Source organism: Gymnoscopelus braueri (assembly GCF_963280865.1).
Source record: "Gymnoscopelus braueri genome assembly, chromosome: 19".
In the NCBI taxonomy this organism is placed as follows: domain Eukaryota; kingdom Metazoa; phylum Chordata; class Actinopteri; order Myctophiformes; family Myctophidae; genus Gymnoscopelus; species Gymnoscopelus braueri.
This window is the reverse complement of record NC_137621.1, coordinates 20,096,014-20,109,887: the sequence shown is the minus strand read 5'-3', so window position 1 is coordinate 20,109,887 and position 13,874 is coordinate 20,096,014. Positions and strand designations below refer to the sequence as shown.

Sequence of the window (13,874 nt, the reverse complement as noted above, 5' to 3'; positions counted from 1 at the left end):
AATCCAGGAGGATTATTAGCAGGAGACGTTGCCCAGGTATTGAGAGTTTTAGTGGAAAAATGTTTGGCCTTTTGAACGAGGAGGATGGTAGCATAGACGCTGAGGGTAGGGGATCCAGAATAAGGCTATGATAAATCAGTCATTCGCGTTGCAATTAAAAAGACACAAAACCCTTAATGTTGTCGTTCACTTTCAACATTGACATTGTTTGTTTCTATTTAACCCTATTTCATACTTTGACATAAAATGGTGTCGTGTGGAGAAAATTGCGGATTTAGCTAACGTGTCAAAGGTGCCGTTATAAGCTTGTAGATCTGCTATTTTTGAAAATCTTTTTTGAACTTTTTTGCCTATGATGACGTGCCCAAAATAGGGATGCCAGGTTGAAAGTGGTTAAGGATTATTACAATAAGATAAGATTATATATATAAAGAAAAAAGAAGGCACAGACCTTTTGCCTGGGAGAAAAAACATCCCACCAATCCATTTGAGCCATAGGGCATATATTACACAACATGATTGTGCACATGAATAGAAAACCCCCATGTGCCATGCTGACAAATTCAGTCCGGCATACACGCTGTCATCCTGTCACCTGCACTAGTCAATTTCTACTCCCCCCCCCCCCCCATCCCACCCCCGCCCAAAGCGACATAATGGTCCAGTCCAAAGTGACCCATATTTACCCAATAATACGAGGCTTTGAAAAGGCCCATATCGAGTTGCAGCTAATGCTCCACTGGGGCCCGCAGAGTGAAAGATGTTACCGGCCGAAACGACTTGGGTTTCAGGGCCCTGCGAACAAAAGGCAGGCCAGTCCTCAGAGAGAGAAAGAGAGGAAGGAGGGGGAGGTGTGTGTGTGTGTGTGTGTGTGTGTGTGTGTGTGTGGGGAGGTGGCGGTGAGGAAGAGAGGTTTAAGTTTGAACTTATTCTTCGTACACAAACTTACAGGATGAGCTGAAACAGTAGCAGCAATGCCAGATCTGTGCACCGTGGAGAGTTAAAGCTGCGATCCGTAAGTTTTATGTCCTACCCGGCATTTGAACCCGGGTCTCCATCATGACAGACCAAATTCCTCTAGCCCAGACAAGAGGCAATCCCCGCTTGGCCAGGGAGAGATATTGCGCTTATGAGCTCAGGCAGTACTAGTTGTAGACCAGGAGGTGTCCTACCCGACACCAGGGTCTACATTTTTCAAAGGAAGAGTAGGGCTACCACCTGCAACTACTGCAGATGTGCTTATTATATTAATACAATTGTATTCATTAAAATAAGTTCTGGATTGCAGCTTTAAAGCCTAATTCATAGTACCAGTATTAAGCTGATTCAGACTTATGTCGTGCCTGCGTTGTGGTTTTTGTCTGTATATGTGTCCTTTTCTCTCAGGAGGAAGTTTAAAAGAAACACAAAAGCCACATCTGCCAGTTTTTACAATCAAGGATACAGTTCACATTAATGCATTTCAAGTCTCTGCATGTGTGGGTTGTCAGCAGTCATTTTTTTTCTTTCAAACAGGCATTGTCAAAGCACAGTGGTCGTGTGAGACATATCAAGTTTATCTTCCTTCATTTACAGCCGGTGTGTGTACCCGTGTCATGTATATGCATGCATCTCACCGTTTGGGAGAAGATGCACTTACAGCAGCAGAATTAATGGGGCAGAACTGAACTAAGCTTCCATGTTAGGGGTGAAAGGAGGGCAGATGGAGTGGGTTTAAGAGAAGACGGTTGGTGGTGGTGATACCCAAAGGTGATTTTACTTCATATCCTCTCCCCGTCTCTCTCCATCTACTTTCCACCCCCCACTTACACTATTCAACCCCCCCCCCCCTCCTCCTCCTCCTCCTCTCTCTCTCCTTGGGGGCAGGCAGGTATAAAGTTACACAGAGCTCTCAGCTTTCTTGGAAGGCATGACCACATGAGTAGCTTGGGGATTAGATTAGCAGGAAGAGCAGACTTAGCTAGGCCGTAAATAGCCCACTTTTTCACCGTTAAAAAGGCCCAGTACAATATAATCAATAGACAGCACTCATCTCATGCAGGAAGCCATCTGAGAAGGCCTCCCTCAAGTGCTCTGTGAAGGACACGCTACAGCAGCTTGGGCCTAATGAAGTTATTATTAATCACTGGACCCTGCTGTTTTGAACTTGTGCATTGTCGCTCTAGTGGTTGATGAGTGGTATTTGTGTATGCGTCCTGATTGCTGTCTCCTCGTTGCTCTACTCACCTTTCCGCCGTCTATTCTAAGGCCCTGTGTTGTTAAATTGTGTAAAATAAATGATCATTTATGATGACATAGGTCAATTCTCCACAGATATGATAGCTACTGTTTGTTGCAAGGGAAAACATAACATTTCAGTTTACAGTACCGCATAGAATCACTAAGAATTCCAAAAGGAAAATAAATGTTAGATTTAGTATGTGCACTCTGATCATCTTTCTCTTTCACATACAGTACATCTCTCTCGCTCTCATTCATTCACACAGTCTCTTTGAGCCTCCCCACAGGTGTTGAGTTACTCTGTAAAGCATCTCGAGTGGTCGTAGAAATCAGAAGGCTGTCTGTGCCCTTGATTCCCTCTTTCACTTTGAAGTTTTCCAAGCTCTCTGGAACAGGGAGCCACAAAGCCTGACTCGTGTGAGGGCTTTAGACCTCTCTGCTGGGGCTATGAATTCTGATGGTACTGAGGAAGGGAGGAGGGGGGGGGGGGCTCAGTTGCTTGAGGACTGTGTTCGCTTTGAGGCCCCATTCGTGTGCGGGGTGCTGCTCTCCCAGCACACACTCTCTTGATGGTTAAAGATTGTATGAGCATGTTTGTGTGTGAAAGAGAGGAGGAAGGATTAGGATAGGTGGGGTCCACAGGTCAACCTCCGCCCCTCCCACTTCTAAGCGGAGAGCACCCGTCACTGTGAGGACAAGAGGTTGGAGGCTTTAATTGACAGCTCGACTGTTTTTCCATCTTCGGCTCAGAGTGAAAATAAACAGTGACTCTTGCCATTGCTTGAGAACCTAAAAAGGGGGGCCTTGGCAGGGTACAGCTGTAAGCACTTAAAAAATAAAAGACACCTATAATACTTTAATAGAGGCATGTTGGAGAGGTTTTTAGGCCTTAGGTGTTTGAGTGTGGGTGTACGAGTAGTCCTGTCTTCATCTGTCCCGACAAGGGGACAAAGGGTTTTGGAGAGCCAGGAATAATAACTTGAGTGTGGATTTGATGAAAACTAAACTTGCTCGAGCTTTTCTGACGACTACAATTCTGGAATCTGTAGGTTTTTTTCTGCCGGCATGGAAAGAGTACTAGAATAATGTATACTCAAGTAGAAGTGCTATTACTTGACTTATTACTCAAGAAGAAAGTACAGAATTTGTTATTTTGAAGACTACTCAACAATTGCTTATGGCCACAAGGACAGGGCCAAATGACTGAACCATTTCAATATGAATAGACCCTGCTCCCTCCAATTCAGTGATGCTCTCTAGAGTGATTTTAGAAGAAAGCTTTTATTTGCATTATGTGAACCTCAATCTTTATCATTGATAAAGATTTCTTAAATATTTTATCATCCTGATTGTGTCATAACAGCAGACTACTGTAATTCCTTTACAAAACTAGTAGTATATAATACCTTATCTATATTTAAAAAGTTAAAGTAAAATTACTGATTATAGAATGTACTCAATATACATGAGTTGCTCAGTTACACTCACAACTACTTGTAATTAGATACTTTTCACCTTTGCTCTTTGATTGCCGTAGGTATCCAATACTGTAGGTAAGAGGACACTGCACAGTCGATGACAGAGTGCCACCAATACATGACACAGGCCACAAAGTAATTTACAAAATGTATCTGTGCTGTAACGGAGTCCTGATGCAGCATTTCTCTTCTTCTTCTCAGGTATTTGAAACATGTGCGTGCTGCCATGCCCGGGGACACGGCTGGAGGATACACCTCAGGGTTGGCATGTCATCGAGCCATCCAGGACGCCTTCAGTGGGATGTTCTCTTCCCTGGGCTGACCCCGTCTGGAGCTCAGACAGCACAACCAGTCAACCACCAATGCAGTATTTGTAGTCCAGTGACTCAACGTGTCGAGCCAAAAAGTTGGACTACAAATAACCCACTGCCTTGTTGTAAAAGGGCTAGGTTGCTCCGACTCATATTGGGCCAGGATGTAAATTACTGTTCTCTTTTTATGTTAATTTTCTTATTTTGTATTTAAATAAATGGTGTTAAAACTGTCTGTGCCTGCTATTTTACAGCTTTATAGCTTAACGTCCCACTTTCTTGTGACTTTAAACACTGGATAATAACAGCTGTGGTGCAATTTGTCAAATTGAATACAGTTTCTTGAAGTTGTGTCATGATTTATTATGAGATTTTACTCATTTACAGTCAAATCAAACAAGAATGCATAGTTTGTAAAAAGACAGTTTTCTAGCACGCTGGTTGTCAACGTGGGGTCCAGGGTAGGCCTGTCACAATTATGACAATCGTCTAATCGCATTTTTTTTTTGCATAATCGTCAACGTTTCCATGTTGAAAGATATTCACACATTTTCAAATATAAAAACAATAGATCTACAAGCTTACAATGCATCATGAAGCTTAGATCAGCTATTTGTTATTTAATATGTCTCTTTGTATGTTTAAGTTGTCATATCTGCCCTATGCAGTTTTTTATTACGGAGCCTAAAAGGCAAACAGAAATATTTTCTTTTTGACAACGTTCAATGTCAAACATACAATTAAATTGTTTATCGCAATTATTTGAGTGACAATTAATCGTCAACTTAAATTTGTAATCGTGACAGCCCTAGGTCCAGGGGTTCCAGGGTGCGGTTCCCAGCTAAACGACTGATAAGTAAGCAAATGGTGGACGTTAACAATAGTTAGGGAATTTTAGCAATATGTGTGGACCATCTGTGAAAAAATTTACTACCAATAGCTTTCTTCACCAATGTGTTCTTATAGGTGTCTAGAATCACCTCTCAATTAATATAAACCCAATTCCTCGTGGAAAATCCTGGAGAGCCAATCAAAGTCAAGGAGCCCAGAGGGCTTGGGTGAAAAATATGAAAAAAAGTAAAAGTCTAAAATCAACTTGTGAGGTGTCTAACTAGGGGTTTTGAGGGGTGCTGAATCCATTCCAACCATTATTTTTGAGTAAAAATGTCTCCCTGGCCATATAATATTGGTATATTGGTTATTGTTAGTGTATAATCAGTGTATAATCAACGGTAGGGGATTGGAGTGTTGTTGAATTGATTCTATTCTGAAAAATAAAATAAGAAAATATTGCTAAACACTTGATAAGAGTGTACACCTACTGTGCACATGCTCAGTGGGATACACTGTCTGCATGTGGGGACTTAAGGAGCCCCAAGGGCTTCGGTGAAAAAAACGAAAAGTCTAAAATTAACTCTAACTAGGGGTTTTCAGAGGTGCTGAATCTAATCCAACCATTAGTTTTGAGTAAAAAAAACAACTCATTTTCCATAACAACATATTTTATTACATATTACAAGAAAAATGTAAAGTAAGAAATGTGCATTATTGATGAAACCTGGTGTCAGTCTTACTCAGCCAACACCTCATCTTCCTCACTCCTTTTCTCGTCTGCCTGGTTGATGTTCTTGCATTCTCCATTACACTTGCCACAAGCAGATATACACTTGACCCCCTGCTTTTTACAGCAGCACCTGCGTGTACTACAGTCTCCCGCACAGTTGCAGCTGATGAATTTCAGTAGATAGTCTGGGGCAATGGGGTCTGTGGTAGGGACTGGTGCATAGCCTTCTCCTCCCAGTTTCCACCCGTAGTCGAGGACATCCAGTGATGGACTTTGTAGCAGTAGCCAGTCTCTGGTTTGGAGATATGCCCGGAGAGAATGCTGTGCTGCAGCTGCTGTAGTCGGGGGCAGTTTCTCTGGTCTGACATTCCCAGCAGCAGCATGCTTGCTGAACATCTCAAATCTCAAGTCCCCCAAGTCTTTTGGTGGTTTCCCGTGGTACATGAGTTTGAACAGTTCACAGCCGGCTGTGATGATGGCTTCTTTCTGGGCTTGGATGTCAAGAAAAACGTCCATGGCTGCCTCGCCTTGGTCTGTCTTGCAGAGTTTACTTAGTATAGTTGGTTTGCCAAAACCAAAAATTGCAGACACAGTATCACAGCCCGAGAAGCTGTGTAGGAAGAGCAGATACTTCCTGTATTTCTCTGGGAGGGCTTCTTGGATCTTTGCAACATCATAAGATACATTTTTTGCTGCTGTGATGAAGATGGAGTGGTCTGCTTTATGATGAATGAGCATAACCAGGATGTCCGTATCCTCAGCTCTCACCTCAACAGCAGACTCTCTTGCTTCATCTAGAGCTGCCTGGACGATAGAAGTGTCTGCATCATCGGAGCATTGCTGTACACGGATTCCACTACTACTGAATGTCTCAGCAAGTAGCAGGATGAGCTGGGCCTTGTTACTCTTGTTGTCAAGGAACTTTTCTCTAGGAATGATGTTTTGGATGTCTGGACGAATCTGGATGTCACAGCATGCATGCTTTGTACGTCTGACATGATCATGGTCCTTGGTCGAGTTAACATATCCGTCAAAGACCACAGTGATCCGGAGGTGCTGGCTCCCCATGGCCTTCACAAACCGGAGGTAGTTCTCAGCGATGTCCTTCCAGGTGAGGTTAGCCTCCCACTTGACATTGTGCAGAAGCCAACCACCATCGATCACAAGGCTCGGGCATGGGGGTTGCTCGACAGGTTCCACAAATGCCTTCAGGAACTTTGCTAGGGCAGCCTTGTCTGGCTTTCGCATCTTCTGGTTTCTGTCAAAAAGAGACATCGGTGTTGGCGTCAACTCAAATTTCAGAGCTTCTTTGGTCTTGACTTCACGCTCACAGATGATGATTAGGCGGTTGAAGAGCCTGAGTGAGTCAATAACTAGCTTCTCCCCACTGACTTTCGGTCCAGATCTGAGGGTTGCTAATGACTTCACCTTGTACTTGGTTTGCATTGTATCAAGAACAGTTTTCCCATCCATCTTGGCCTGCATGGTTCTGCCAATCTCCTCTGCCTGATCCGCGTTTACTGGATCTCCAGGAGAGCTACTAAACCCTGTAGAGAAAGACACCAGGGTCTTCCTGTCCCGTGTGTTATCGAAGGGGTTTACTTCTTCCAACCATCCAACCATGGCATTGACAGCATTGTTGTCTTTTTGCATTTGGGCTCATGTGACATCTGTATGGAAAGGTACCCCACATTTGTTCATCACTGTGGTCTTTGACGGATATGTTAACTCGACCAAGGACCATGATCATGTCAGACGTACAAAGCATGCATGCTGTGACATCCAGATTCGTCCAGACATCCAAAACATCATTCCTAGAGAAAAGTTCCTTGACAACAAGAGTAACAAGGCCCAGCTCATCCTGCTACTTGCTGAGACATTCAGTAGTAGTGGAATCCGTGTACAGCAATGCTCCGATGATGCAGACACTTCTATCGTCCAGGCAGCTCTAGATGAAGCAAGAGAGTCTGCTGTTGAGGTGAGAGCTGAGGATACGGACATCCTGGTTATGCTCATTCATCATAAAGCAGACCACTCCATCTTCATCACAGCAGCAAAAAATGTATCTTATGATGTTGCAAAGATCCAAGAAGCCCTCCCAGAGAAATACAGGAAGTATCTGCTCTTCCTACACAGCTTCTCGGGCTGTGATACTGTGTCTGCAATTTTTGGTTTTGGCAAACCAACTATACTAAGTAAACTCTGCAAGACAGACCAAGCCGAGGCAGCCATGGACGTTTTTCTTGACATCCAAGCCCAGAAAGAAGCCATCATCACAGCCGGCTGTGAACTGTTCAAACTCATGTACCACGGGAAACCACCAAAAGACTTGGGGGACTTGAGATTTGAGATGTTCAGCAAGCATGCTGCTGCTGGGAATGTCAGACCAGAGAAACTGCCCCCGACTACAGCAGCTGCAGCACAGCATTCTCTCCGGGCATATCTCCAAACCAGAGACTGGCTACTGCTACAAAGTCCATCACTGGATGTCCTCGACTACGGGTGGAAACTGGGAGGAGAAGGCTATGCACCAGTCCCTACCACAGACCCCATTGCCCCAGACTATCTACTGAAATTCATCAGCTGCAACTGTGCGGGAGACTGTAGTACACGCAGGTGCTGCTGTAAAAAGCAGGGGGTCAAGTGTATATCTGCTTGTGGCAAGTGTAATGGAGAATGCAAGAACATCAACCAGGCAGACGAGAAAAGGAGTGAGGAAGATGAGGTGTTGGCTGAGTAAGACTGACACCAGGTTTCATCAATAATGCACATTTCTTACTTTACATTTTTCTTGTAATATGTAATAAAATATGTTGTTATGGAAAATGAGTTGTTTTTTTTACTCAAAACTAATGGTTGGATTAGATTCAGCACCTCTGAAAACCCCTAGTTAGAGTTAATTTTAGACTTTTCGTTTTTTTCACCGAAGCCCTTGGGGCTCCTTAAGTCCCCACATGCAGACAGTGTATCCCACTGAGCATGTGCACAGTAGGTGTACACTCTTATCAAGTGTTTAGCAATATTTTCTTATTTTATTTTTCAGAATAGAATCAATTCAACAACACTCCAATCCCCTACCGTTGATTATACACTGATTATACACTAACAATAACCAATATACCAATATTATATGGCCAGGGAGACATTTTTACTCAAAAATAATGGTTGGAATGGATTCAGCACCCCTCAAAACCCCTAGTTAGACACCTCACAAGTTGATTTTAGACTTTTACTTTTTTTCATATTTTTCACCCAAGCCCTCTGGGCTCCTTGACTTTGATTGGCTCTCCAGGATTTTCCACGAGGAATTGGGTTTATATTAATTGAGAGGTGATTCTAGACACCTATAAGAACACATTGGTGAAGAAAGCTATTGGTAGTAAATTTTTTCACAGATGGTCCACACATATTGCTAAAATTCCCTAACTACAAATCTGTAACTCTGGTTGTATGTACACATGGAAGCAATGGGACACTTAACTTAGAAGGGTTCATTTGTACACTGAGTTAAATTAACACTGAGGATTTTAAAGTGTAGATTGGGTTCCCAGAGACAAATCGTATTGAATGGGGGTCCGTGGCCAAAAGTATATGAAACTGGAGTGGGGTCCTTGAAATTACAAAGGTTGTAATTGAACTGAAGTGATGCCAACTAGTTTGTCGTCTCTTCACACTTCTGTCTCTTTGGGACTGGTTCTGCTGTAAGGTCTGTGGAGAAATAAGCACCTTGTTCAATATTTGTGCTATTCACTTTTGGTGAGAATAAATGCATCCAAATCCACCCTTAGTCATTTGTAAATGGATGCTTACCTGTCTGTTCACTGTCACTGCTGAAGAGCACCTCTTTGGGAAGGGTGAAGCTCACACACATCATCTCCTTGTTTGGAGATACATTTCGCACCAAATGCACAGAGCATCGATCCTCCAGGGAGAACCCAAGGCTAGAGGAAGCCCTTTCCACTATGTCCTTCTTAGGGTTGTCGTCTTTAGAGAACCCGTAACAGTGCACTATGGGCAGGTTGTTCTCACAGGAAAGCTCCTGGCTCAGGAGGCCTCTGAACGCATCCAGAAACTCCAGAGCCAAGGCGGGCAGGTTCATAACCACGTGAATGCTGGCTGTTCCCTTCAGCAGGGCGGGAAGCTCCTGCTTCATAGGTCCCTGAATGAAGGCCCTGCCATCCAGGTTGAAGGTTCTGACCTTGCTGTCCACTTTGTTCAGCTTGCTGTTGTGCTGTAGCCATCGGTAGGACTCTGGGTTGAGGTCATTGGCAAGTACGGTGGCACCACGGCGGGCAGCAGGGAGGGCAAAGGGTCCCACACCTGCAAACACATCCAGTACGGTGTCTCCGCGTTTGAGGAGGTTCACCACGCGCTCGTGCTCCGTGCTTAGCCTGGGGTTCCAGTACACACGAGAAAAATCAAACTCGTAGGTCACCCCATTTTCTTTCACCTGTAACAGGAAACAATGATTTAAGTGATTAGAGGAGTCCCATAACAGCCGAGGTTAAGATCAGCGCATACTCTACTTTTGAGTGACTATTAAAAAAGAAAGAGATGCTATGTATCACAATAACTACGATTAAATAAATTCACATTCATGATTTAACCTACTTTAGCCACCATATTCTCCTCTCCAGCTAGCACCTCCATCTTGAAGTTGCGGTAAGTCGAGTCGATGATGTTCAACTTATTGACCACACAGGTCACCCCTGGGTTTTTGTCCATTATGACTTGGCCTGGCATGGGAGCAGCAGCGAAGTAATGTTATGCAATGCAATGAGGAAAGACAAATTGAATCAGCTCACTATGTATCCACTTACGCATAATGTAATTTATCTGTGATTGAACATCCAGACATTCCATTCGTAAAGAGTGTTGTCACATAACAGTAGGCTTCTTCCCATGCAAAATTAAGAGCTTTGTGCCAAAACCAGACATACTTACCTTCAAGTACATCCTAACAAAATTATTGTGGCATGACATGACAGCAGAAGTGATTACTATAATTTTCCAAAATACAGTCACCTATATTTTTGAAATGTTTAGCATTAAGTATTGGGTATTTATTCTATAAATAATTAAACAAATAATTGTACATGAATTAAAACATTTCAATGTGATGGGTTGTTGTGAGCTTGTAGATCTGCTATTTATGACATGCACAAGTTAATGTAACTAAGTATAAATCAAACCTGATCCTTACCTATGAGGTTCCTGTAAGGCAGCTGATGGTCTCTCAGGTTCATGTGTACGATGTGTCCGACTCGACTGAACCCTGTGGTGACGTCTTGGCCCTCAGGAAGCACGGCTCGTAACACCTCCTCACTCTTCAGGTTATCATAGGTCAGAGGCAGCACATAGTACTGGAGCTCCTGAGGAACATCAAATGAGCGCATGGCCTCAGCTTCAGCCTCACTGAAGGAACTTGCAGAAGACACCCTGCCGGGATCCAACAGCAGTAAGCGGAAGTTATCCGTCTCACTGCTTTTCTCCTCCTTCACAACTCTGGGGACCCCTGAACGCGGGATTGCACATCTTTTCAGACTTTTCACAACTTTGTTTATCACTCCTTTGGGAACACGCAGGGCTGGGACTATAACTGTCTGGGCGAAAGCCTCTTTGTCTAAAGTGGTCATCCCACGGACCTCTGGAGGGGCCCTGTAGAACTGTGGCTCCATCTGGCTGTGCTGGGAATCAGTCATAGCCTTCAGAACAAACTCAGGATGGGCTGAGACTCGGTGTGAGGCTGCAGAACAGAAGCTGTGCTGCAGGGTGGGGATGTTCACCTTTCTTAGAGTGCACACAAGTTTGAAGACCCTGGTGGAAATCCTGCAATGACAAATTAGTTATTATTATCACTGCTCAGTGCAGGAGCCTACCTCTTGTCAGAGTACTTGGTGGTCAGTAATCTAAGTATTATGACATCAGTACCCGTTGTCAGAGTACTTGAAGGCTATAGTGTATGACGTCATGTCACGTCGGTACCCGTTGTCATGACTACCGGAAGGCAAGTCAGTCTCTCCACGTCAGTCACCTCCATGTTGGGCCATATCGAGAGACAGACAGATGTAGGCTATGTAGATTCCTGAAAGTATATAGATTGCCTCCCGGTGCGAATTTGTGTGTGTCTTTTAGCAATGACTTTGCATGCAATCCTGCAAAGTTCTGGAGAACCGCTGATTCGACCGACTTGACACTTATAATCACAGCATTTGTTGTCACGTCGCTGTTGTATTTGTATTGTTGACACTCAGTCCCCACGGTGTCAACAATACAAACGCCAAAATGTTTAGGCGACAGGTTGGACGTGGTTCTAGATATGCTAAAGCAGGGGGTTTCAAACCTTTTAATTTCAAGGACCCCCATAGACCCCCTCAAGGATCCCAGGTGGTCCCTGGACCCCTCTTTGAGAACCACTGTGCTAAAGGAGGAGACACATGCACTCACATAAACAGCTTGCCTTGGTCCAAGACGGGCATCATGACAGTCTTGTATCAAGGATAACACACACAGCCTATTTGCTGAATATATAGATCATTATTGACACGCGTTTCAAAAGTATAAACGTATTTGTCCGTCAGGATAAAGTTTCAGTAGGTATTTAACCACCGGTTCGATCCCCGGTGTTATTAATGCCCCAAACCTTCTCACAACAACAACTCACCTTAACATTGCCTCTGTGTTCTCACACACACACACACACACATGCGTCTGAATGGTCACGTCATCACTCGTGGACTGTGGCATTGATGCTGATTGGTCGACTGGACCGAGAGCCGATCGTTGATTGGACACTGACGTTGGTGACGATGAAAATGCGACGGAGTGGCTTGTCATGTGACATGATCACTGGACATGATCATCGGTGTTGCCATGTCCGCTTATTATAAGCGACTTTGGGCTAGTTTTTCTGTAAAGTTGCTTGATAGACCAATTATTTGTTTACCAACATTGAGACTGGACGCACAGGTGATTGTTTCATGCAATCAATTAGATCGGGTGAATTCCCAATCCCAACATATTGTTTCGGGGTGCGCTGGTTTCAGTTCATTCAACCTCTTGTGTGTTGGCTTGTGAGGCGCGTCCTAGCAAGACCTGACAGAATGGGTTTCATTTGGTGCCGCCGGCCTGCGCGCGCATTCTGGTTCTTATCAGTGTGACGTCGTCTGTTTGCAGGTTGCATGTTTTTTTTGGGGTCTTGTTTCTAAATAGTCAGGGGATATTAGCAGAATATTTTCCAATCTTGGAATAAATTCCTTACCAAAAAAAATCTTCGCCAATGTGTTTGTAAAGGTGTCTAGTAACACATCTCACAAAGACTGAAATGCAGTCCCCCTAGGAGAATTTTTGACAGCTCCTTAAAGTTGGGGTACCCACCATAACCTTGGTTTAAAAAAAAATCTAAAAATAAATAAATATAAATATAAATATAAATTTAATTCTGTTTTAAGTAGCATGTGAGGGGTCAAACTAGGGTGTTTTTATTATTCTGAATCCATTGCAAGCATTTGTTTTGCACCAAAACCACTCCTTGGGCTAAAAACGGCCATAGCCATCCTTTTCCAGGTATACTTTTTGTGTAAAAAGCCCATTGAGATTGGGCCGTTTTTAGCCCAAGGAGTGGTTTTGGTGCAAAACAAATGCTTGCAATGGATTCAGAATCATAAAAACACCCTAGTTTGACACCTCACATGCTACTTAAAACAGAATTAAATTTAGATTTTTTGGGGGATTTTTTTTTAACCAAGGTTATGGTGGGTACCCCAACTTTAAGGAGCTGTCAAAAATTCTCCTAGGGGGACTGCATTTCAGTCTTTGTGAGATGTGTTACTAGACACCTTTACAAACACATTGGTGAAGATTCTTTTTGGTAAGGAATTTATTCCAAGATTTTTTTAATATCCCCTGACTAAAAGTGTAGTTGCTTATTTGGGCTTTTTCCTAATGTTGTTTAAACCAGGGGTTCTCAAACATTTTCATGTCAAGGACCCCCCAAATGAATATGTAATTGTCTGCAGACCCCCCCCCCCCCCCCCCCCCCATCTGAAAATATTTTATGCCAGGGACCCCCCCCCCCCCATACAAGATTTGTGTCGTTAAAATGTTTCGAAAATATTTCACATTTTTTTCACATTTTCTTAAAGATTTTATGGGGGGAAATAGCAGATCTGCAAGCTCACAACGCGTAGATCTGCTATTTTCAAATAGCCAATGTACAGTATCATGTTTAAAGGGCAACCGGGCTCGCTTCTTCTGGGCTTGTTTTCCTAGACCTGGTTGCTTGTTTCTCTCACTAACCTG

The 13,874-nt window shown here is 43.6% G+C and overlaps 2 protein-coding genes across 2 annotated transcripts in view; one reads left to right on the top strand and one right to left on the bottom strand.

Moving 5' to 3' along the window:
* The window catches only part of mnat1 (MNAT1 component of CDK activating kinase), a 50,624-nt gene extending 46,382 nt beyond the window's left edge, over positions 1–4,242 (top strand). The window contains exon 8 of the mRNA XM_080413245.1: positions 3,900–4,242. Within this exon, the coding sequence (XP_080269371.1) occupies positions 3,900–4,020 (121 nt within the window). The 3' untranslated portion in view covers positions 4,021–4,242. The remainder of the gene's footprint in view (positions 1–3,899) is intronic.
* A 4,727-nt stretch (positions 4,243–8,969) lies between these two features.
* trmt5 (tRNA methyltransferase 5) lies at positions 8,970–12,249 on the bottom strand. The gene is made up of 5 exons (XM_080413657.1): positions 12,238–12,249; positions 10,777–11,402; positions 10,185–10,309; positions 9,384–10,023; positions 8,970–9,281 (listed from the first exon to the last, which is right to left on the bottom strand). Exons 1-5 carry the CDS (start codon positions 12,243–12,245, stop codon positions 9,226–9,228), a joined length of 1,455 nt encoding a protein of 484 aa, XP_080269783.1. The 5' UTR covers positions 12,246–12,249; the 3' UTR covers positions 8,970–9,225.
* Positions 12,250–13,874: the final 1,625 nt, after the last annotated feature.